The sequence below is a fragment of the Arachis duranensis genome, chromosome 10 (assembly GCF_000817695.3).
Source record: "Arachis duranensis cultivar V14167 chromosome 10, aradu.V14167.gnm2.J7QH, whole genome shotgun sequence".
In the NCBI taxonomy this organism is placed as follows: domain Eukaryota; kingdom Viridiplantae; phylum Streptophyta; class Magnoliopsida; order Fabales; family Fabaceae; genus Arachis; species Arachis duranensis.
This window is the reverse complement of record NC_029781.3, coordinates 6,484,066-6,511,434: the sequence shown is the minus strand read 5'-3', so window position 1 is coordinate 6,511,434 and position 27,369 is coordinate 6,484,066. Positions and strand designations below refer to the sequence as shown.

At 31.0% G+C, this 27,369-nt stretch overlaps 1 protein-coding gene across 1 annotated transcript; it reads left to right on the top strand.

The window, feature by feature from the left end:
* Positions 1-8,443: 8,443 nt before the first annotated feature.
* Positions 8,444-26,202, top strand: LOC107468840 (uncharacterized). Its single transcript, XM_016088212.3, is given in 16 exon segments — positions 8,444-8,910; positions 9,095-9,208; positions 10,282-10,380; positions 10,469-10,543; positions 11,134-11,201; positions 11,296-11,315; positions 16,458-16,541; positions 19,430-19,510; positions 19,600-19,695; positions 20,041-20,115; positions 20,251-20,689; positions 20,812-21,307; positions 21,309-21,735; positions 22,125-22,522; positions 22,525-23,365; positions 24,530-26,202. Coding segments are annotated over 16 exon segments (5,283 nt in total). The 5' UTR covers positions 8,444-8,613.
* The last annotated feature ends 1,167 nt before the right edge of the window (positions 26,203-27,369 follow it).

Below are 27,369 nucleotides of genomic sequence, written 5' to 3'. Positions count from 1 at the left end.
CCAACACTCAAGTAGATTCCGCTGCAGATTTTGAACGATTCACAGCTTTTATGCGTCAGTTCTCACAATTTCAAGCTCAGCTCAACAGATTGAACTCTTCTTCTCCAATCTCTGACCCCATCAACCTGTATTATCTGCATCCGAGTGAAAGTCCAGGTACAATTTTGATTCCGCTTTAGCTTACTTCTCAAAACTACTACCAATTGTCACACGATATGTGGAGAGCACTTAGATCGAAGAACAAGGTGAAGTTCTTGGATGGTTCAATTCCAAAATCAGTTGAGAATCAACCTTTGTTTGAAGCTTGGGATCGTTGCAATAACATCTTGCTTTCATGGCTCAACCTCTCGCTCTCCCCAGAAATTGCTAAGAGTGTAATGTGGATTAGCAATGCTTCAGATATGTGGAATGACTTGAAGAATCGTTACTCACAGGGAGATGTCTTCAGAGTTGAAGAATTGAAAGAGGAATTCTACACTATCAGGCAAGGTGATTTAACTATTACTTCCTACTTTACCAAATTGAAGTCTGTTTGGGAAGAATTAGAGAACCTTCGTACAATCCCTAGCTGTATAGCTTGTGTTAATGGCTACAACTGTGGATTAAAAATTATTAGGGATTATGCTTCTGAGGAATACGTTGTGAAATTTCTCAGAGGTCTAAATGAGCAATACTCTACTGTGAAATATCAGATTATGTTACTAAAACCTTTGCCTGATATCAATGCTGTTTTGGCATGCTAACTCAACAAGAGAGGGAACTAAGTTCAGATTTCTTGGATACAAAGATAATCACAAATTCTATAGAAGTACAACATCAACAAAGAGACAATTATTCCTCAAGAGGCAGAGGACGAGGTCGAAGTGGTGGCGAGGAAAACACTGCTCCGAAGACTTTTGGTAAAGGATACACTTCCAAATTATGCACTTACTGCAATAGAATTGGGCATTTGGTTGAGAATTGCTACAAGAAAAATGGTTTTTCTGCACACTGGAAGCAGAAAAGTGCAAATCACATCAGCACTGAAGGTGAAATTGAAGATTCAGGTGCTGGTGGTGACATTACTGATTCTGGTCAAGAAGAAGGTGGTAATGAAATTGCTCTTGTCTTGACTCTAGACCAGAAGAAAACTTTAATTGCTCTTCTCCAGCAACCACTCATGACAATTTCAAGTAGTGTGAATCATATCACTTCCTCAACCACTTTAACTCAACCAAAAGGTAGACATATTTTGAATGCATGTTTTACTAAAACCTCTTGGATACTAGACAGTGGTGCTACTGATCATGCCTGTTATCTTCAATATTTTTTTAAAACTTTTTATTATATAAAGCCTGTTTTGGTTAATCTACCTGATGGATCTAAGACCTCTATGAATATTTGTGGAACTATGCAATTGTCAACATCTTTAATTCTTACCAATATTTTATTCATACCTCACTTTAAATATAATTTAATTTCTGTTTCCAAGCTTACTAAATCATTACATTGTGAATTTAGATTCACTGATTCTTACTGTGAGATACAGGAACTTCCTTCGTTGAAGATGATTGGGCAAGCTGAGATGCAAGGAGACTTATATGTGATTAATGTTGAGCCTATGAAACTGCCTTCATTAGATTTTAAGATACAATCTATAGCTCTTAATGTGTAGCAAGACCTAGGAACTCTTTGGCATGCTAGACTAGGTCATTTATCTTATAGCAGAATGATTATTATGCAAAAAAAAACTTTCCTTTTATTAATTGCATTACTTCTTCACATGTTTGTGTTTCTTGTCAATATGCTAGACAGAGAAAATTACCTTTCGCAACAAGCAATACAAATTCTGAAAATGCTTTTGATTTATTGCATATTGATATTTGGGGACCTTTTCCTATTCAATCAACTTCAAGTCATAAATATTTTCTAACTATAGTTGAGGACAAAATTCGGTTCACATGGATTTATTGCATGAAATTAAAATCTGAAACTAGAAAATTGGTTCAAGACTTTGTCCAACTTGTGCAAACACAATTCAGCAAAAGAATTAAGCGAATTCAAACTGATAATGGTATGGAATTCAAAATGGACTTATTTTATAGTTCAAAAGGCATAGAACATCAAACTTCTTGTGTTGAAATTCTACAACAAAATGGTGTTGTGGAGAGAAAGCATCAACACCTACTGACAGTTGCAAGAGCATTATTGTTTCATTCAAATGTTCCCAAATGTTTTTGGCATTATGCTGTGCAACATTCAGTTCATTTAATTAATAGGTTATCTAGTGCCTTTTTGAACAATATAACTCTATATGAGGCTTTATTTCATTCAAAACCTAATCTAAATGAGCTTAAAGTTTTTGGTTGTCTTGTGTTTGCTTCAACACTTACAGCTGGTAGGACAAAACTAGATCTTAGAGCTCGAAAGTGCATTTTCTTAGGATCCAAGTCAGGAACCAAAGGTTCTATTTTGTTTTATTTAAACACAAAAGAAATTTTTATCTCACGAAATATAGAATTTTTTGAACACATCTTTCCTTTCAGATCTATTAAAACAACAACCAAGACTCATGCAAACTCAAATTCTCACCCACAACACTCTTTTAGTCCAACAAATTTTGATCATTTTCCTGAATTGCAATTGTCTTCTGCATCACATTATGAGGATATTATTCATGCATCATCACATCCTAGAATTACTACTGATGTCTCTAATAACAATAGCTCTCTTTCATCTTTGAATAATGACATTAGTGAGAATTCTACATCATATGCATCTGCATCATACATTCATGAAAATAGTGATAATGCTACTGTTCTTATGCCTCATGTTGATCACATTCAACCTGAACCGACTCAGCCTGTCCTGAGAAGGTCTAAGAAGGATAGAAAACTACCTTCATACCTTAAGGGCTTTCATTGTTTCAGTATGGCATCACATGAGGATCCCATCAATGCTGTTCATTCTTCTTCAAACTGTAAGTATCCTTTATCACACCATTTGTCATATGCATCTTTCTCTCCAAAACACCTAACCTTCACTTTTGCACTTATAAATAACCCTGACCCGAAGCACTACTCTGAGGCTGTTATGCATGATTGCTGGAGAAAAGCTATTGATGCAGAACTTGCTGTTCTTGAGCAAAACAAGACCTGGATCGTCACTTCTCTTCCTCCTGGCAAGAATGCAGTAGGTTGTAAATGGATTTTTCGCACGAAATTCAACTTAGATAGGACAATTGAAAGACACAAGGCTCGGTTAGTTGCTCAGGGGTTCACTCAAATTCCAGGCATTGATTATATTGACACCTTCAGCCCGGTTGTTAAAATGAGCACAGTAAGAGTTCTCTTAGCAATTGCAGCATCAAAAAATTGGCATCTTCATCAACTTGATGTCAATACCGCCTTCCTTCATCGGGATCTCCATGAAGATGTTTATATGAAGTTACCAAAAAGGTTGAAGTGTGATAATCCCAAGTTAGTTTGTAAATTAGAAAGATCTCTTTATGGTTTGAAACAGGTGAGCCGTCAATGGAACATCAAACTATCCAATGCTCTAATTGATTTGGGATATATTCGGTCAAAAAATGATTACTCTTTATTCACCAAGTCCACTAATGTTAGCTTCACTGCTATTTTGGTCTATGTCGATGATCTTGTGTTAGCTGGTGATGATCTCTCGAAAATTGAAGCTGTCAAACGCTTCTTGGACAGCAAATTCAAGATAAAGGATCTTGGCATTTTAAAATTCTTGGCATGGAAATAGAAAGAAGTAAAACAGCGATTGCTCTTTATCAAAGAAAATACGCTTTAGATTTGATCAATGATTGTGGTTTACTTGGAGCCAATGATTGCTACTTAAGATTGATACCATTTTACAGATGAGTCGAGATTGAACTTGGATAAGTTCAGCTCATTAACTCGTGAACTGACTCGATTATATATATATATATATGCATTTAATATATTAATAAAAAATTTATAATTTACTAAAATAAAATTATAAATTATGTTCCTATTATTATTTGAGTGAGCTCATGAGCTCGAGTCATCTCGTGAGATTTTGATGAGCCGAGTTTAAGTCTAAGAAATAGACTCAATTGTTAATAAGTCGAGTCATAAACCAAATTCAATTTTTGTGAATGAGTTTAAGCTGGATCTAACTCGACTCACGTTCAATCTTGCTCTTGTGTATATGTACGTGTATACTCTCATAATTAAAGTTCAACGTTATTGAAATTTATTACATTAAAATTTACAATGAGATCAATAACATTTCTAAGAACAGAAAAGTAATTATTTTTGCTCAATGCATTGGTTTCTTTTAATTGAGAGGGGTTTAGAACTTAGAAGCCCTTTTTATTAGTTGATATAATCATAAAGAATGACATGTAAGTCAATTTACTAATTAAAAAAGCATTTGTCAAATTAATTAGGTGTTTGTATACTTAACTAATCAGTGTAACATTTGATACTAGATATTTAGTTTTTTTTTTTTTAAGTTGCTTACTTTGATATTATTAGTTAATATTTTAAAAATTCATTAAAATAAAAGATGAAGCACTTTTCTGTGAAACATCAAAATGAATTATAATATGACAAAGCAACAACAACCGTATCAAATATTAGGTACTGAATAATATGGATATACCATATAGCTAGGTCCTACCTGTATTCAACATGATAACATAATTTTGATAAGCTAAGGATACAGAATATCCAATAAAATAAAAAAATAGATAAAGAAATCTATATAAAATGAAATCTGGAGAGAGGTCTTATTGGAAAAAATGCTTATTATTTGGTGAAAATGTGTAATGATTTTATAGTAATTGAACTAAAAGAACGTTTAAAATCTCACATAGCCTTGATTTAATATTATTTCTGCATCTTGGCATAACTTAATTAAAAAAAATTAGCAAAATAATGTTAAAAAAAATAGAAGAGAATGAATGCCAGCCAAATGCACCATCACAATTTTGAAAAATATAATAGTCTTCTGTATGTGCATGAACATTGCCAAATCTATTAGTGTCATGTATCAAATTCAATCAATAATATAAAGTGGAGAAATTAAAAGGCTGTGTTAATATTAATATTACAGTAATGTTAGGAAGATAACATCTAAAATTATTTTAGACTGTATTTAATTTTGAAAACAGTATAAGATATGAAACTTAGAATAGAGATAATAAAAAATTAATATTTTTGTATTTTATTTAGTGATAAACTGAATATAAAATTGAAAAAACAATAAAAAGTCTAATTTATTTTATTTTTTCACATAAAAATTAGAAAGAAAAATAGAAAAGTAAAAGCTATATTATAAAAAATTAAGAGTGAAAATAAAAGGAAAAAAAGATAAAATAAATAGTGTTTGTTTTTTTTATCGGAATGACACAAAATATATTAATTCAGTATTTTAACATATAATATCTATGTTTATATCTTATTTGCTAAATAAAATTTTATGTCTATGTTTCTATGTCTATGTCTCAGTATCTTGTACTTATAAACAAATATAATCTTATATAATAGAGTAAAGTATCGTTTGTCCCCAACGTTTGGGGTAAATCCTATTTGTATCCCTAACGTTTAAATCGTCCTATTTGTATCCCTAACGTTTATAAAAGTGATTCAATATTATCCTGTCATCAATTACACATCATGAACGCTTTAGTTTGAGTTTTAAAAATCTCTTTTTGAAGTTAGAATACAAATGTCTGGGATAGAATTAATGATCCACTTCGAAAAATAGCTCATCCAAAGTTGAAACTAATTCCTACAATATTTACATATTTCACTTTTTCTAGGGACATAATTGAATCTAAACACAAATAGTGGGTATAATATTAAAATCGAACACATCCAAGTGAGACATAATTGAGAATGAATACATTCAAATGAGAATAATTGAAAAATATAATCTGATTTGTTAGTATAATTGATGGCAGAATAACATTGAATCACTTTTACAAACGTTAGGATACAAAGAGGAGGATTTAAACGTTAGGGACACAAATAGAACTTACCCTCAACGTTGGGGACAAAAACGATACTTTACTTTATATAATATAACATCTATAATTTTATTCATATAACATTCATGCATATATAATTACATATTTATTATATTTAAAATTGTATAATTATTCTAGTAATAATTAATGAAGGTTAAATAAAATAATTTTAAACTATTTGGATTGACTTTTTATTATGTTCCAAACATTAGGGTGAATAATAATATATCAGAGAAGAAAAAAGGGTGGTGGTTTTTTCTGAAGAATGAGCACAAGAAATAGGTGTTTGGTGCAACACCATGAGAAGGAAATAAAATTGAGAAAGTGTCAACCACCTAGAATTTGATAGCACGTCGTAGCAGCTTTCATGGTGGTTGGATATTGTTGACATATGCTTGTCCCTCCTCTAACAAGGTAGCAACTTGATGCTCTAATATACCACACAATATACATCTCCATTTCTATTCTTGAATTAACCATTCATTTTGAAAACCACATTTTATTTCTCTCTCTTTTATTATCTTCAAAAATACTCATAAATAAGCCTCATTCTTAAAGACTTATTTTTATTAATCAAATCAATTTTAATTTATTATTTATTATATTTTATATCAATGGTTTAAATTTAAAATTTATAACTCAGGATTTATGATATTTTATTTGTTATTTCTCCTTTTTTAAATTTAATAATAAATTAATTCAAAAATTTGTTTTACTATTTACTTTTTACTTTGTAAATAACAAATTTAATTTTGATATAATTGTACCGTTCATTATTTTTTTAGGAGACATGGAATGTTTAAAGAAGATGACAAATAAATCTTTATTCGTTTAACTCAAAGAAAATAAAATTTTAATTAATTAAAAATTTAAAAATATCATTCATCTTCTAGATGACATAGAGAGTAAAGTATCATTTTTGTCCTCAATGTTTCGAGTAAGTTTTAAATTGTCCCTAACGTTTAAATCGTCCTATTTAAGACCTTAACGTTTTAAAATTGATTCAATGTTGTCTTGCCATTAGGGATCCATTAACATAATTGACGATAGGACAAAATTGAGACGATTTTGAAATATTAGGAACTGCAATAGGAGGAAAAAGTTGGGACAAAAACGATACATAGAAATAAATTTTAATTTTATCCTTCAATAATATCAATTTTTTATGGTACATAATTATTCAATTATTTTTTAATCACATTTAAGTAAATTATACTTAATCACATTACTTTTATTCTAAAATAAAATATTTGTAGAATAATTAGTACATAAACTTGTGAAAAAAAAAAGAGCATAGTATATTTACAATAAAGTATAAATTATACCTTTTGTCTCTAATATATCAAAATTTTTTTATATTTAATTTAGTTAAAATTTATTTTTAATTTTAGTCTTCAATAATATCAAATTTTTACGGTAGCTAATTATTTAGTTATTTTTTAATTTTATTTTTAATTACATTATTTTTTTAAGTGAATTTATTTTTAATAAGAACAAAACTGAAAAATAAATTAAGTAATTATTTGTCGTGAAAAATTGAAGTTATTAAAGAAAGGATTAAAATTTATTAAAAATTAAAATTATTAAAATTATTGAATTTTTTTAACTTTTTAATAAATTTTAATCTTTTTTTCAATAATTTTAAATTTTTTTACGACAAATAATTACTTAATTTATTTTTTTATTTTGTTCTTAATAAAAATAAATCCACTTAAGAAAAAAAAACGTGATTAAGAATAAAATTAAAAAATAATTGAATAACTATGTACCTAAAAAATTGATATTATTGAAAGATAAAATTAAAATTTATTTCTATGTATCGTTTTTGTCCTTAAAATTTTCGTCCTATTTAAGTCCCTATCATTTCAAAATCGTCTCAATTTTGTCACATCGTCAATTCTATTAACGAATCACTAACACCAGGATAACATTGAACTAATTTTCAAATGTTAGTGACTTAAATAGGACTATTTATTAAACGTTATGAACAACTTTAAAACTTACCCCAAATATTGGGAATAAAGAGGATACTTTACTCTTTCTTTAAAGACGCATCCAAATAAGTTTTAGATTGAATAAAAGTATTTTACTTTTTAAAAATAAATACTTTTTTCACTTAAAAAATCAATCCAAACTAACACATATTTATCTTTGTATATTTTAGATGGAAGAACTTATATGTCTTATATTTTAAAAAGTAGGATATATTTTTTTTTCAATTAGTTAGAAACTTATTTTTTTTTTTTGGTAAATAGTTAGAAACTTATTTATTTTTGAATTAAAGAGTCAAATATTTATTTTTAAATTAATCTCACACTCCTTACATTTATCAAAATTACATACACTACTTTCGCTATTTTACCAATATACATTTACCTTAGAGGGGGGTGGGTGTTAAAAATGACTTTCTATTAAAAAAATTTAATGTCATTTCAGTTTTTTTTAATAAGGCAATAGAAAGAATATAAATACACTAGCCAACATTTTCTTCTAATATAAACTGGAAGCAAATTTTTGCAATAGGAAAAAAAAACATGAATTTTCAACTTGTATCCATTTTCATTTTCAGCAGACAAAATGTTAGCATGAAAATTTGAGAGTATCATCTCGGAATGGCTCTCTCTACTACTCTTTCCTTCAAATACATAAGAATCGATTCCCATAATTCCATACAACAACAGCCACCATATCCTCTTTTCTCATCTTCACCACAAAAATTGAGTAGTAGCAGTACCTACATCACACTATCTGATTCTGGAAAATGGAGGAACAAGGTTTCCTTCTTCCAAGGATTTCGGAGCAGAGGAAAAAGAGATGTTGAGAGCCTCAAGAAGGAGCTCCTTCACACAATTGAACCACTTAACCGAGGTGCAGAGGCTTCTGCTGAGGACCAACAACGTGTGGACCAGGTTCAGCTTCAACACGTGTCTTTTACACATTTATTTGGCTAATTTTTTTCATTTTAAATGTAAACTTGATTCTGTAATTTAACTCACGTGTACCAAAAATTAAAAATTCTAATTTTTATGTATATTTATTTTTGTTAGATTATTAATTAAAAAAATTTACTTTTTGGATTCTGTATCTTTCTAGATTGCTCGTAAACTTGAGGCCGTTAATCCTGTTATGGAACCTCTTAAATCTGATTTGCTCAATGGAAAATGGGAGCTTCTGTATACAACATCTCAATCTCTTCTGCAGACACAGGTTTATTAGTCTAGTTTCTGCCTTTCTGGCATACCCAACATAAGTTTCCATTTTTCACATTCTTAGGGAAAAGTTTTTTAGTTGAGAGTTGAGACATAGATTTAGGTGTACGTGGTAAAATTTTTATTTTTTTTTAGACTAATTTATTAAAATTAGTTTTTGAAAGATAGTGTTTTTAAATTGTAATATTTATAGTTAGTAAATTAAATTAAAAAATAATTTTTAATAAGTATACTTATTTGATAATAACATTTAAAATTAAAAAAAGATAATAAATATAAATATAGTAATAAATTTAGATTTTATTAATATATGAAATTATATTAAATTTTTTAATTAAAACATGTCAACTTTTTAAAAATTATAAACACAAATAGGTAAATTATATGGTAAAGATGTAAGTTTATAAATTTTTTCTTTAATAAAATGAAAGAGAGATTAATAAAGGTAGGATGTACATTTTGAATAATAATAAAATAATAAAAAATAACTATAAAAAAATGTATACCACTCCAATCTGTACAGTAGAACGCTCCACACAAATAATACATGATATCTTTTACTCACCATAAATAAATGAGATGTTTGCACTTTTTCAAAACACAAGTAGTTTTTTTTTTTAAAAAAAAAAACTTGACTAGATTAACCACTGAGAAGGTTCAAAAGCTAATTTTTTTATTTTTGACTTATAAAAGGTAATATTATTAATATTTAGTGTAATTTTTAAAATTAAATTGTAACTTTCTAAAAATTTATTTAATTACTTATAGAAAATTAAAAAAAATGACTTTTTTCGTAATAAATTTTTTTTATCACATTTCTTTTAAAATAAGTATTTTTAGAACTAAAAAATCAAATACAAAATAATTTATTTATAAACTATTTTTAATATAAGTATTTATTATTTAAACTAATTTTTAAAAAAAATCTAATTAAACTGAATTGAACCTTAAGCGCTAGTCTTATGTGTGTAAGTCAACCTTGCTCTTATTATGTTATAAATTTATTATTGATTTGCCTTAGCTAGCTAGGTGAGAATTAACTAGTTATTGGTGAATTAAAATATGGAATAGAGACCTAAGTTGTTGCGACCAAATGGAAAGATATATCAGGCAATCAATGTGGATACCTTAAGAGCTCAAAATATAGAAACTTGGCCATTCTTCAACCAGGTAATGCATATTTCTACCCACTAGGCCTCTACAATCTTCTACTATACTTTGGAAGGAGCTTATTCTATTATATTGGACATTGGAGCAGGCCACTGCAAATTTAGTGCCACTAAACTCAAGAAGGGTGCTTGTCAAGTTTGATTTCTTCAAGATTGCTAGCCTGGTATTACTTTTATAAGTTTCATATGTGGTCTTATTTATCATGGATTTTTTTTTTGAAAGAGAGAAGCTCAACACAACAAGTAGAGCGAAACAACATAAGAATCAGTGAATATCATAAAGCAATCTAAGTAACTCCTATCAACACTAATGCTTATCCCTTTGTCATCTCCGGCATTGCCATCAACAACAAAAAGGATCTACACCTAACCACTCCTTATAGTTCATGAATGACATATGAATGATGTCGTCAACCCCTCTTCCTTTATTCTGAAAAATTCTTCGGTTCCTTTCTAGCCAGATGTTCCATGTAATCGCACAAAATCCCATCAACCACCTCTTGCGCTCCACCTTGCTAGCTGATATCTCAGTCCAACTTATGAAATGTTCTTTTAACGTCCCCGGGCAAGACCATAGCCTCCCGACAAATGATAACCAAGCACACCAAACCTGCCAAGAAAAATCACAACCAAGGAACAAGTGGTGACTATATTCAATGTTCTTGTTACAAAACACACATACAATTATATAATGCAATTATATAAAAATCATGGATTGTGCTGCGTTTCTTTTATAATGCAATTATATGTGCAGATACCTATAAAATCACCAGGGAGTGGTCGTGGTCAGTTGGAAATTACTTATTTGGACCAAGATTTAAGGTTATCTTACTTACACCAAACACCAATGTTAAATAATGTTTCTATTTGTTCATTATTATTGTTACTGTAATCTGAATTTGAATTTACCTTACAGAATATCAAGAGGCAATAGAGGTAACTTGTTCATCTTGAAAATGGTGGATCCATCCTATAGAGTTCCTCTTTGATGCGCGCCTTCAACTGCCGATGTTTTGTATGAGCATATTAATTTACATAAAATTGATAGTTTACAATCAATAGACAATAATTTAATTAAAATTATCAAATCATTTAATAATTCTTAATTAACAACTTCACATATAAATAAATACACGTATATTTTCATCTTTATTTATATGTGAGAAATGATTTTCTGCGTATCTTTATAAATTTGTGTTTTGAGATATGAATTTACTTTAACTAATTTGATCAAAATATCTACTTTTTTGTTTTATTCAAGTACAATAAAATTAGCATTTTAATAAAATAAATATTCAGTTACAGTTAATTTTAAGCGAATTGGATAAATAAAAATGTTAAATAATTTAAATAATTTACTAAATTTTTATTTAATATTTTTAATGAGTTGAAACTCATTTTGACCCTTAAAATTTTTGAGAGGTCTCAATTTAAACCCCAAATTTATAGTTACCCGATTAAGATCTTAAAATATTGAATCGTGACCCATGTTTGCCTCTGTAGCTATCTCTGTTATGAAAATCTGATGTAACACGTTAAGTTGACACGTAGAAAACCCTAAAACGACGTCGTTTTATGTTCCCTCCCAGTTTTAACTCAATGTGACGTCGTTTAAGGGCTTCGTTGGGTTAAAAAAGTTGGGTGAATATATAGATGAAGACACAGACGTAACTTCATCTATTCTTCTTCTCCACGTTTTTGTTCTTCTCTAATGCTTGATTGTGAGAAAGGAGAATCAGAGTAACATTAGTGGTGTATTGGACTGCTGGGTGAGGTTGCTGACGAACTAGCATTGGCGTGGAAAGAGACGACAAAACTCAGGTTAAGAAGTGAAGTTTTATTTTTTTCTCAAATTTCTTAGTACTCTGTTTTTTGCTTTTGTTTTAGTTTTTGTATTGCATTGTTATTGTCGAAGCAAGGTGTGGTTATATTTAGGGCATTGAAAATTGTTGCATGTGAATGATGCTAGGGTTTTTTTTTCCTTGCTGAAGAAGAGAATGTCGATTTTATGTTTTGCTGTTTGTGGATAAATGTTACTATGTGTGTGTTATTGCTTGTGTTTAAAAAAATTGTTGTTTAAAAAAGAATGATGACCTATTGTCCTGTTTGGAACTTGAAGTCAGTTAAGTTAGTATGCTTTGTTTTTTAAAATTATTGTTGTAATTTTTGTTATTTTGCAATGTAAATGGATGATGATATAACAATTTTCATCCACTATGGAGGAAGTTTTGAAACAAAAGAAGATGGAGAAGTCGTGTATGTCTGAGACCAAATTGAACAGTTATTTAGACTAGAGGAAGATACATTAGACGTGTTCTCAATAAGAAATTACTACAAGGTTCTAGGATATGAGAACTTGAAGGAGTGCTGATGGCTAGCTCCTAGGAGGTCCTTGAAGAATGGATTGAGAGCACTCTCACATGACAATGAGCTCTTGGAGATGTGCTTTCACGCAAAGAATAATGAAGGTGTACTGCATGTGTACTTTGAGCATGAAAATTCTGAAGGTGAAGGTGATGAGGTTCCACAACTAGTCCCTATGACCCCCAATCTAAAAATCATGGTATCTGACACCACCTCAAATCCATCTTCATCTATTCCAAACACACCCCTTGAACAAAATACAATCACATTCTCTGAAGCAAACTCTGCAACCCTAAGCCAGCTGAAATCTGCTCCTCCAACTCAGCCCCACTCTAAACCTCAAACCCAACCACCTCTCAACCTACAGTCCAGCCCAAGTCAAAGCCTGCAGCCCAACCCAACTGTTCACCTGCAGCCCAGCCCACCTTCACACATGTGTTGCAATAGCTAGACTCAATGAGAATCCTGAAGACTATTGTCACAAGTGGTTGACAATAGACTCATATAGAAAAACATATAAGCATTTTTTGAATCCCATACTTGGACAAACAATGTGGGAGAAGTCTCAGTATAGTAGGTCCCAGGCTCCCAAGATTCGGAGGAAGCTAGGTCCTTTAAAGCAGAAACGACGAAAGGATGCAAATGAAGAGCCTTCAGGAAGTAAGAAGAGTAAGACAGATGCAATAAAACTGCCTAGAAAGTACAAGAAGTTTTTTTGTGCTTATTGTGGAACAAAAAGTCACACGAAGAGAAGCTGCTCCCATAGAAAAGTTGATGACATTGCAGCTGCCCTTGTTGCTGCTGCAGCAGCTGTAGTAGCTAAGGAGAAAGAAAAGGTTCTAATGCAAATGAAAACATAAAGGGTTAGTCTTCACAAGACAGAAAAGCAGAGGATGACCCTGTCCCAGCAACTGATGTTGCCACTTCTGCAGCCCCAACAATGACTAATGCTCCTTCGGAGATTGTGCTATCACATACACCTTTTTCACAACCAGATAATGGAGATCAGGAATAAGTAGAAATCCAACATGTCATATTATTTGTGTTTTTAACGTTTATTTTAAATATCTGTTTAGTTTAATTTTATTTTGATTGACGGAGACTTGTATTCCACTCATGCAACCATAGATAATTCCTGCAACGAGGCCCAACAAATTACAACCTAAGAGAAAAGCATCTCCAGTCCCAGGATTATCAAGTGTTGACCCATTGCAAGGAGCAAGTGTTGGAACATCTTCAAGGATGGCTGAATTCATAAAATTTGTCCCAACACTAGGAGTGAAGCCAGTATTCAAACCTCCTAGGAAGAAATGAATGATGTTTAGTTGTGATGGACTATTATAGTTAGGGTAGTTATTTTCTTAATTATGTTTATCTTGTGTCACTGGAACATGGTTATGTGTGTCCAAACTTTTGGGTTATTTTGTTAAAGAATTTCTGGATGTATTTTGTTTATGACTTTTTGGATATTTGTTCAGTTATTGGCAAGCAATGCTTTTGGATATTCACTAAATGTAGACACTTTTTTCAGGTTTATGAATGGTAACAATATGTTTAATACTTAGTTTTACTTTCTCATTATTGCAACATGACATATGTACCAGAGGAGCTAACTCCATACTTCTTTTTTATAGAAATCTGAATACAATGCTTTCATTCACCCTCAGAGTACACACCTTCAGGTCCACACTTTTAATCAAAATTTAATCATACTTACACCATACATAACAGTTAGAAACACGACTAAACAAATAACCAAATTTAAAACACTAATCCATATTTTTAAACACCTAATTTTGACTTCCATTGAAGTAATTCTCCATACTAAATTCATCTTTCGACTATCATCACTGCTTGTAGGTTGTGTTTTGCCCACTAAACTCTTTTCTTCTTCACCGTCTGTCCACACAAAGAAACCACACCACATTCTTCCAGAACTCTGCTAATTTCGCAACAACCAACAAAAAGAAAAAATTTTAAGCTTACTCATCAAACACAAATACTAGTAGCAACACATTGAAGCACTGGACGCATTCTACAACCACACCAATTAGGAATATCCCCCAACCTCCCACTATTACGATTCCTCACGGAAGTCCCATGAGAACGTGATCGTGCAGAACTCACTGCAGCTTGGCTTCCTGAATTCGTCATTTCTCCACCACAGTCTTGAAAGTATTTGGAAAGGAGGGTTGCAAATTAGGGTTTTATCATCTAAGGAGGGGTTAAATTAAGTTCATTCAAATTTGTCACATCATTCACTCATTACACATTCATTCTGGCAAGTTGGGTAACACATAGATACACACTCTGGCGAGTTAACATGCCACATCAAATTTTCGTTAATGGAACTAGCGACAAAAGCAAACTTGGGGCATGATTCAATATTTTAGAATATTAATTGAATAACTATAAATTTAGGGATGAAACTGAAGCCTCTCAAAAATTTCAAGAGCCAAAATAAAATTCAACTCATTTTTAATTATTAACTTCACTAGTGTATGTTCCTGTACCCTGTACGAGATAATACATAAAATTATAAAAAAATTTATTAAAAAATTAAATAATATATATAGTAATTATTATTATAAATATTTTACAAAGTTATAATTAAAATCAAACTCTCGGAATTTTTAATATTAAAAATAATTAGTATTTGTCTTAATTAATTTGAGTTTGTTAAGTGATCATCTCACTCGTCTGTTTAAACAACTATTAGGAGTTAGAATCTCACTTTGTGTATATAGCAATCCATTGGCTAGCTATAGACCCTTAATAAATGGAGTATCAATATGTGATTAGAATTGGCAGGAGTTTCCGAAACGTGGGTACCCGACCCGTCCATACTCAAATGGAGAGGGTAATAACTTGACCTGAGTCGGGGGGAAATTTTGCTTAGGACAGGACATGGTCGAGTTTAGGGTGTACCTGCCCCAGATATATACATATAAACACTTTTTAGGAATTAGGATTTGCCTCACATCACAGATTCAGTGATTCATAGTTTCAGTCTATACTCTATAGCCATGCAAGATAAATTAAGTCATTTTCACCCAGAATCTTCTTTTTCTCGCCTTCTTCACAAAAAACCGCATAGCTCCCATCATCGTTGTTGCTGAGTCCATCGCCGCCTACCCCTTCACAACTCCCATCTTCCTTTACAGTCAAGGACGGACCCACGTTTAATATAAAATGGGCATTTGCCCATAAAATTTTTTTAAAAAAAAATTAGTACTTATATACATATATACCACTTATTATATTATATTTGTCTCAAAATAAAATATAAATAGTTCTTTTATATTTTATGTTAAAATTTTTTTGTTAAACTTAACACATAATAATAATTATATTATTAAATTTGATTTAGTATGAAAAATAAATAAATAAACTAAAAAAATAGTGATAGTTAATTTTGCAATATGTATTAGATAGTTCTAATTTTAAATTTTGAATATATCTAAACCAATTTGGATTGGTCAAGTGATCAACTTAATCGTTCGCTTAACTAAGTATTGAGTGTACGAATTCCGTCTTGTATGTATAGCAACTCGTTGCCGGCCAATTGTATATTCTTAAATGGAATTCAAATTCATGACGGATTAGTCCTTAACTTGTTAAGTATCGTGGGAAGCAAAAAAAATATCTATACCTAAATTTTATTATATTTTTGCCCCCATTACTAAATTTTTCTGGGTGCGTTACTGTTCACAGCTCATGTCATCATCGCTGCTTATCCCATTACGGTCACTGTTGAGCCCGTCGCCACCTTTCTCCTGCCGAGTCCCTTATCTCTAGGTAAATTCTCCCCCCATCTCTCTTTCATTGTGAGTCTGTTAGTTCTTCTCTGCTTCTTTCACAGACTCATCACTTAGTCGCCGCCGCTATGAGCCCGGACGTTGCCATTACAGTTTTATCTAAGTCTGTCACTGAATAAAATAGAATTTTTATTCAAGTTAAAAATAGACATGCATGAGATCATTTTTGCATGTAATTTCTGAATTTTCTCATCCAAATTTGATCTATGTGGTTGAGTATTTTAGTATGGGATCATCGTGGTTTTGTTGCGACACTAATGTGATAAAAATTTTGGTAATTTCATAACTAATATATGAGATAAACTAAATTATTAAAGTAATAAGAGAAATAACATTCAGATTTGTGCGTAAAATTTATAAAAGGTGATTATCTCAGGAAAATATATATTTATAACCCAAGTAGAAGATTGGTAAAAAATTATTATTTTTTAATATATTTATGGACAATACATATATTAATTATAATTTCAAATTAAGTAATTTCACATTAAATGACTTATATAACGGTGATCTCATTTATTGTCATAAATGTTGAATTAAATAAGTCATTATTACTTTTTATTTGGATAAATGAGATTAAAATCATAGATAATGTTTTATTTGAGTTTTAGGGTTTAATGAGTGTCACACTCAAATATAAATAATGACTTCAGAATTTTGGTCTTCAACATATCAAACTCGCATTCGTAGCTCTTTTTCTACAGTAAAATTGTGATTCAGCCATATCAGAAATACATAAGGTTTTGGTTGACGAAAATTAAAGAACCACAAGAGCCAAGCTCTCTGATCTCAATCATACTCTTGAATGAAGAGACGCTTACACGCTCTTAGTTATATTTTTTAATGATTTAACATGGATGATCTTGAGATTGAGAAATTCTAAAATTTTCAGCTAAAATAGAAATTTTATTCAATCAAATGATAATAAATAATTTTATTGAATTAAATTATATTAGTGTGATCATTGGATGATAAAGAATGCTATTGTGATCGAATGATAAAAAAAATGCTAGAAAAATAAATAAATAAATAAATAATATTTTAAGAGTATGAAAACATTAAATTGTCATTTCAATTTACTTTTTTAATCAACGATAATAAATATTTTGAATTAATTAAATTTTTACAAAAAATTATATACCTAAAATTCTTTCATTTTTTCAAAAATCTTTTGAAAATACAATGGTTCAATGAGAGGTTGACTATTGAGAATTGAATATAATATTTTTAAATTCGTATTTTCAAAAAAAAAATGTACTTAGTTCTATCCATCCTAAATAATTCTATATTCATAATCTGTTTGGAAGGTGGTGATAAAAAAATAATTTACCATACACGAGTAATTTGAATGCAAGTTTTTAGACAATGAATTTATATCGGAGTGCACTATCAAGAGGCTATGGAAATAGTGATAATATAAATCTAAATTGGTCTGCACTGCTCAAAAGTTAGAAATGCAAATTCTGTAATTGTTAAGTTTCTAACAATTCATGATAAAAAGGTCCATTTTCACAAAGTTCATCCTACAGATTGAGTAATAATTCAATTGAGAGAATAAATTCAAAGAGAGTATGGCCTGCGTATTAAATATAGGTATATAATATTTTCTAAAAATTAAGGAAGTTTTTCTTAAATAGACCAAATAATATTTTATAAATAACTTAAATTATTTTTCAAGAATATATGTTATTATAATAATTTTCTCCTTACAAAATCCCTTTGAAGGTTAGAAAATTAAAAGAATTTATCCGATGTTATATATATTGACAAAGCTTAATAAACCAGTCTATGAAAATTTTCAAAGAAAAATAAATCATAATTATGAAAATTTTTTAAAAAAAATAAATCTTTACTTATGTAGCTTAATAAATAAGTGAAGTTAGGAAGAAATGGATGGAACAAATGCTCCATCATCTTATGTCAAAGAAAGATTAGCTAAAGATTAATAAGTCTCTTCTCAAAATTTCATGTAAACAAATTTCAAATTGAAATACTAGAGTACTAAAGAATACTGAGAGTACTAAAAAATAAAGTATTAAAATTTATTTAAATATCTAAAATAAAATTATTAGATAATATAAAATATTTATTAAATTTATGTCCTTTTCAATAATTTTTATCTATAAGTTATTTTGAATAATATAATTTAAAGAACATTTAGATATGAATAAAATCAATTTCTTACAAAAAATTTTAATACAAACTATCAATGGTAAAAATTGATGTTCAAATAATAATTTTGCATTAATATAAAATAATGACATAGCAATAGTATTTTTAATAAAAAGATAAAATTACTTAATATTAGAGCAACTACCAGATATTACAAAGAGAAAAACTTACTTGATTTATTATTATAATACTGACGATATAGTTAAAAGTATAACATATCTTACAATTATGTTAAGATTAAGTAAATCTTTTTATTATAAATAATATTCCTATATCATTATTATTATAATGAATTAAGGCATCATTGGTGGTTTCAAATTTTATATGGGTGGAGACAAATCGGGTTGACCCAACAAACGTAAATAGGAATAGTAATACTTTTTTGATGTGTTTTTTTAATAATTAATTTTGGATTTAGATTACATGTGCTCTTATAACAAATGTTAAAATTAATCTACACGAAATTAATTTTGAAAAATAGTACAAAACTTGATTTTTAATATAATTATTGATTATTCTCAACTAATTTTTTATTATATGTAATTTATATGTAATTTTATTAGGTAGTTAACTAAACTGAATCACATCGTACAATATTCATAGTCTAACTCACATTTATAAAGTGCACTACCTACATGGCATAACTTAGATTTGGAAGAGGCAAAGCATAGTTTAATGTTGTGTATATCTGGATAGAAAAAGCAAAGGCTCATAGAAGAATAAGACAAGTGTTGTTGGCAAGAAAAAAGCACTCCAAACACAGAGTTAATCATTCAGGTGATTAAATGTGATTAAATGAATAAATGCACAATCATGAGCGTTGTGGTAGATTAATTTATACTATCTTCATGTTTTTGAAAATTTAGGGTATGCTTCTGTAGTATCAGTGGATGAATCAATTGACAACAGACATGACCATTCTATTTTACAATCTCATGATGGTGGTGTACTATCTCTACATGGTAAGACCCTCCTTTTGAAAACGATTTTAATATACAAAAGGTTTATTAAATGCAACTTTAATAATGCAATTTCCTCAAACTAACTACCATCAAGTTGTTCTCACTCCTAAATATTACCGGCACATTAAATTTGGATACACAACTGACCAGTGACATACCATGGAAATCCACAAGTGGGAGATTTGCTAATAATGTTGGAGTTTTTTCATTAATTAACAAAACTGACTGTTTACGTAATATAACAAAAACTATTGGCAGTTTTATAATTTTTTTACAAATTCAATCTACAATTTTTTGGCACACTTTTGTGTTTTTGACAATTAAGATTCTCTTGGGATTTTGCAGGAAGCAAAAATATGGTTGAGAGAAAAAGACCACAAATGAGAAATTATGTACCGCAGTCTACTAATGACAATGTTGGTATGTACAAAATCATTATTACAAGATACATTAGTAATTTTTAAATGTTTGCATCATTGTTAAACTTACATATGTTTCTACCTACTCGACCGCGACAAACTTTTTAAAAACTATTATTTTGGTTGAATATAACAGAATATTGGAACATGGGATATGTAGTGCATGAGTGTGAATACTGCAATGCTCTTTTTTGGTATGGCGAAAGGAAAGAAAAGCATTACAATACAAATGAACCTACGTACACATTATGCTGCAGAGGTGGACAAGTGGAGATTCCTCAACTACAAGAAGCTCCTAAGGTGCTATACAATTTGTTATATGGGAATGATGCCAGGAGCAAACATTTTCGGGAGAATATTAGAACATACAATAGCATGTTTCAATTCACATCTTTGGGTGCCAAAATTGATAGAGGTAAAAGTTCATCCAGAGGACCACCAACATTTATCTTATGTGGTGAGAATTATCACTTGATGGGGAGCTTGATTCCACCAGACGGATATATGACAAAATTTGCTCAACTATATGTAATCGACACCGAAAATGAGATCCAAAATCGGATGTGTGTAATCGGGTATGTAATGAATTTTTATATATCTTAACATGTATTTCATGAAACGCTCAAAGACATAATGGATAGCGTATTTATCTTTTATGGTAAAATTTTGAATTTTTCAAGTGTGTTTTACTGTTTAGTGCGGAAGAAAACAAGACAATTCAAGAAGAAGTTGTGAATGACTTCAAGATGATGCTAGACCAACACAATGTATTGGTAAAGGCATTCCGTAATGTGAAACAGTCAATAGCAGCAGAACCCACTTCAAAGGTCAAGCTTAGGCTTTTGGGAAAAAGAGGAAAAGATGGTAGGAGGTATAACTTGCCATCCACAAATGAGGTGGCAGCATTGATCGTGGGTGACTTCGATATTAACCGTACAGATAGGGATATTATTGTGGAGACCCAAACTGGAAGGTTACAACGTATAAATCAACTGAATCCATCATACTTGGGGTTGCAATATCCCTTATTGTTTCCATATGGAGAAGATGGATACAAAGAAGACATACCTCTAAACAAGAAGAAGGGCAACTGTGAAAAAGGACGGCAAGAAGTGACAATGAAGGACTTTTTTGCTTATAGAATTCAAGAAAGATTGGCTGATGCTTCCCCATTATTGTACTCAAGGAGACTTTTTCCAACAGTTCTTGGTAGATTCCTACTCAATGATTGAGTCGTCTAGACTAACATACATTCGTCTCGACCAAGAGAAATTTAGATGTGAGATGTACAAGGGTATTAAGGAAGCTGTTTTGACGGGAGAAACAACACCCTCATCAGTAGGGAAACGGATTATACTGCCTTCATCATTTACCGGAGGACCAAGATATATGATACAGAACTATCAAGATGCAATGGCAATTTGTAGAGTAGTTGGGTATCCAGATCTTTTCCTAACATTTACATGTAATCCTAAATGGCCAGAACTGGAAGACTTTCTTAAAAATAGAGAATTAAATGCAGAGGATCGTCCAGACATGGTGTGCAGAGCTTTTAAGCTTAAATTAAATCATCTGATAAAGGACATAAGGACAAATAAGATATTTGGAAGAGTGGTTGCAGGTACATTTTAATATGTTACAAACTTCTATCAGTATGATTTGTTACATATCCAGACTTTGAGGTATTAGCTAAAAAGATTAAACGGTGGAATATGTAATTACTAAAAAAGGACAATCCAAAATTATAACTATTAGTTTGTTTAAAGAGATGTAATTGCATTGGAAAAAAATACATGAAAAACAACTATATAATATGTTTGGTCAATAAGAATATCATTTATAATATCAGAAAATGAGAAATTACATGTGTGGAAGCAAATTGTTTGTATAGGTAATTTAGTACCAATAGAAACTATAAGTACTTAAGTGCAGTTTTTCATGATGAAATATTTAGTGAGTAGCTGTAATAATTTAATTTTAGCAACTAATTATGTGATTCAATTTTGATAGTTGTATACACAATCGAATTTCAAAAGCGTGGATTGCCTCACGCACACATTCTCATATTCCTGCACCGTGATGACAAATATCCCACCGGAGAAGACATAGATCGAATTATCACTGCTGAGATTCCAGACAAGCAGAGAGACCCGCTCTATTACGAAGCTGTTGAAAAACACATGATGCATGGACCATGTGGGAGTGCTAAGAGAGACTCTCCATGCATGGAGAATGGCAAATGTATTCGTCATTTTCCTAAAAAATTTGTGGACAATACAACAGTTGATGATGATGGATATCCAATTTATAGACGCAGAGATGATGGAAGGACAATAAAAAAATCTGGTGTTGATTTGGATAGTCGTTATGTGGTTCCACACAACAGGACACTATTATTAAAATATGGAGCTCGCTATTATTAAAATATAGAGCCCACATAAATGTTGAATGGTGCAACCAGTCTAGATCAATCAAGTATTTATTCAAGTATGTTAATAAAGGTCATGATCGTGTAACTGCCTCATTTTATAAGAGTGCCACAGCTGACACTAAAAGCGATGATTGTGATGAAATTAGCATGTATTACGATTGTCGATACATATCACCATGTGAAGCAGTTTGGAGAATCTTTGGGTATAACATGCACTATAGAGACCCTTCTGTTATAAGGTTGGGTTTTCACCTGCCCGATGAGCAACCGGTGGTTTTTAAAGACGACGAATATTTAGACGAGGTTGCTAGGAAAGCATCAGTTAAGGAGTCGATGTTTTTAGGATGGTTTGAAGCTAACAAAACTAACCCAGAAGCACGCTGCCTAACATACGTGGAATTCCCATCAAAGTTTGTTTGGAAGCCAGATACCAGGAAGTGGTTTCCGCGGAAATCACATTCAGTCATAGGAAGGATTTTCTTTGTTCCACCAGGATCAGGGGAAATTTATTACCTAAGGCTACTCCTAAATTTTGTAAAGGGTCCTACTTGCTATGAAGACATCAGAACTATCGATGGTGTCGTCTATTCATCATTTAGAGATGCATGTTATGCAATGAGATTGTTGGATGATGATAAAGAATACATTGATGCAATCAAAGAAGCAAGCCACTGGGGTTCAGGAGAGTACTTAAGGAAGCTTTTTGTAATACTTTTGTCATCCAACTCAATGGAGAGACCAGAAAATGTATGGGAAAATACATGGAAATTGCAAGGTGATGACATACTTCATAAGCAACGAAGAATGCTTGACAATCAAGGTATTTTAATTCTCAAAAAATTAGAATTGTTTCAGACGTTTTATATTGTCTAATTGAGAATTTATGCGTGGACCATACATACAATTATATAATTAGTAAGCTACAACATGACTATGAAATAAATACATAATTTGTTCGTATATATTATAATATTATAACACGATGCTTTTTGCAATTGTTCAAAGCATTTTAATTCTTCAATGCATTTTAATTTGTTTAAGGTTTTAGTTTGGGTTGTTTATGGGCTATATCTTGGGGTTTAAGACTTTATGCATGGACTATTGATACAATTATTTGGTTATTAAACTACAACAAGACTAGAAATAAAGACATAGGCCGTTTCTATATACCATAAAACAATTAAAGAATTTAAGTATGGTAATTGTATATCACACTTATTTAATATATATCTAAATGCTAACTACATATATTGAAGTACTAAATTCTATATTATGCTTATAGATAATATATTTAAGCATGAACTATGGATAATCAATAAGAGATCAACAAAAGAATTAAATAGATTGATTATGAGATAATTAGTAAGAAACTTACAAGATTATTATAGGTTGTAGTCCGGTATAAATTTCTGTGTAGAGCAAGCTTATACCACTCCAAGTCATTTCAGTTTATGGCAATTTTATTACCCAGTAAGAAAGTGTCGTGCTGTTGTTTGACGGATATTGCAACACCCTTGAAAATAATAGAAAGAATTTATATATCATTATATTGTTGAAGAAAAATAGTAGCTTTGAAATGTTCATAAATATATAGATGAATAACTTAAACTACTGCAATATAGTTAACATGTAAATATTAACAAATCTTTTATAAAATCTTTCAGTCATGACTGTTACAGGGTTAGGATATCACTATCATGCGCAAAGTAAAACTACTTTAAGAACAATTTAAATTATTAATATAACATGTAGTCGAGATAGTTACAAAGTGCTAAATTCAGAACCTTATGATACATATACCATGACTAATTTGTAAAATCGTATTCTTTAAAATCAAAGGACAACAAAAAGAACAAAACAACATTCTTAAATGTGTATATATTTCAAACTACATGTTAAATCTGTGTCTCATTGTTGTTTTATATAAATTAATTTGAGACTAATCTACATAATATTTTATATAAATACTTTACTTCCCCAACAGAGCTACAACTAACAGAACAGGAGCTGAAGGATTTAACTTTGATAGAGATTGAGAGCATATTGAAGTCATACAACAAGAGTTTGCGAGATTACCCCACTATGCCTTACCCAAACACTGATACATCGTTCCAGCAGTTGATGTGCAGTGGTTTGAACACTCTAATATGTGATGAGCTTAGATACAACAGACGCAAATTAGCAGGAGAACATGCTGCTTACTTACAACAATTAACTGATGAACAGAGGGTAGTGTACAAGTCAATAATGGAAGCTGTGAACAGTGGGAGAGGTGGAGTTTTTTTCCTGTATGGATACGGTGGTACTGGAAAGACTTTTGTTTGGAAGACACTTGCTTCTGCAGTTAGGTCCAAAGGACAAATTGCTTTGACAGTTGCATCAAGTGGTATCGCATCGTTATTACTACCAGGTGGAAGGACAGCACACTCCCGTTTTTCTATCCCACTAAACTTGGATGAGTTCTCCACGTGCAACATCAAACAGGGTAGTGCTTTGGCTGAGTTGATAACAAAGGCTAAGATTATTATATGGGATGAAGCTCCTATGGTAAACAGACTATGTATTGAGGCACTTGATAGAACAATGCGTGACATACTGAGGTTCAAGAATACAAACAGTGAGAACCAACTGTTTGGCGGGAAGACGGTTGTCTTTGGAGGAGACTTTAGACAGATTTTACCCGTCATACCGAAAGGCAGCAGGCAAGATATTGTTAATGCAACAATTAATTCATCATACATTTGGGATAGTTGTAAATTGCTTACACTCACAAGGAACATGCGACTACAAGCAGACAAGACATCTGAAGAATCAAAGGAGATAAAGCAATTTTGTGAATGGATATTGTCAATTGGTGATGGAAAATGTGGAACACCAAATGATGGAGTTGACAAAGTTAAAATCCCAGATGATATTCTTATTAGTGTGTGGGATGATCCTATAGTAGCCATCTGTGAAGCAACATATCCTGATTTGTTTGGGGGTGCAAGTTGTGTTCCCCACCTACAACAACGAGCAATATTAGCACCCACGCTACAAGCTGTTGACGAGATTAATAATTACATGATGAGTCTCAACCCTGCCGAGGCGTATACTTACTATAGTTCTGACACTGCATGTCAAGCAGAGTGCAGTAATGACATCATGGCATCCATTCATACTCCAGAATTCTTAAACACTATAAGATGTTCGGGCGTCCCTAATCATGAGTTAAAGGTGAAAGTAGGTACACCGATCATGCTACTAAGGAACATTGATCACTCTGGTGGCTTATGTAATGGAACACGTTTGGTAATATCAAAGTTGGGAAAACACATCATTGAAGCACAGAGCTTAACAGGAACAAATTGTGGCCAAAAAGTTTATATCCCAAGAATGACACTTAGTCCATCAGACCATAGGATACCATTTAAGTTTCAGCGGAGACAATTTCCGATAATGGTATCATATGCTATGACTATTAACAAGAGTCAAGGACAATCATTATCAAATGTGGGTCTCATTCTAAAGAAGTCAGTGTTCACACATGGCCAACTATATGTTGCAGTGTCAAGAGTTACAAATAGGAAAGGTCTGAAGATTTTGATTTGCAACAATGAAGATAACCAAGAGACAGACAACGTAGTTTTTAAGGAGGTGTTTAGAAATGTTGGTTAATGTACGATGAGTTAAGGAGGTCGAATTCTTACAAAGAGATTCAATGATAGGTTTGACTCAACGTTTGGATGCCTAAGAATGCATGATGCATGATGCATTGATGAAGGTTAGTTACAGTGTAATTTTGTATCTGACAACTGATTTTAGTGAGACTTTAATTCATATGTAGCCTTTAATTTTTCTATTTATTTAAATGTAGTTTGGTATTAATCTGAATATTGGTTAATGATGTAATAACTGTGGAATTATATCTTTCTTTGACATAGGTATGTATTGGCAGTTTGATTGGTAGTCAGATTTCGTGGACAATGGCTTTAGTTCAGTTATGTTTTGAAAAAAAAAGGATCTTTCACATCAGGAGTATTTGATGAGACTATAATATATGAAAAGATTCCTATCTTTTATATATGTGTGAGTAAGACCCTTATATTCTCTTAAACTGTGACAGAATTTTATTTACTAATGAATTTAGTTAAAATTATGTGTTTTATTTTATAATACAATGGAGGTCGTAATAAACTAGCATTGCTTACATTAATCATTTTAGAAATTAATAACCGAAAAAATGGTGAATGAAAATTGTTCAGCCATGCATTCCAACTTAGATCCTTAACTCTGGAAAGCTTTCAACACAAATTATAGAGGACTTAACATGTACCTTCTCTTCCCAAATATGGTGCAGTAAATGCTCTATGAAGGGTTTATACATGATAAGAGACACTTATCAAGCCAAAATACGTCAAAGGTCTATATATACAACACAGATAAATCACATTTTTAAACATTATTTTCAATCTCAGCACCAACAAATTATGTTGTAAAACTACCAAATCAGGAGCTAAAGAAAACATTTAAGTTCGTTGGCATATACAGAAGAGTCTTTTCTTAACTGCCTATCAATAATAGGTTCTATGAGTAGTACTCACCGAGTATTGTTGTATTTTGGTTTCCGAAGCGCATGCAATTAACACCCAGGGGACTGCTTCATAACCTGCGTTTGCACTAAAGACACATTATTTTTGTTCAGCTAAAATTAAAACCAGAAAGTTAAGCAGAAAATAAAAAGCAATATCCTTTTGGATTTATTTTGCAAATAACAGGACCGGCATCATAGAAAGTACATTGAAATTTCAAGAGTATAATTGCCGGTGAATTTAATAATTTAGT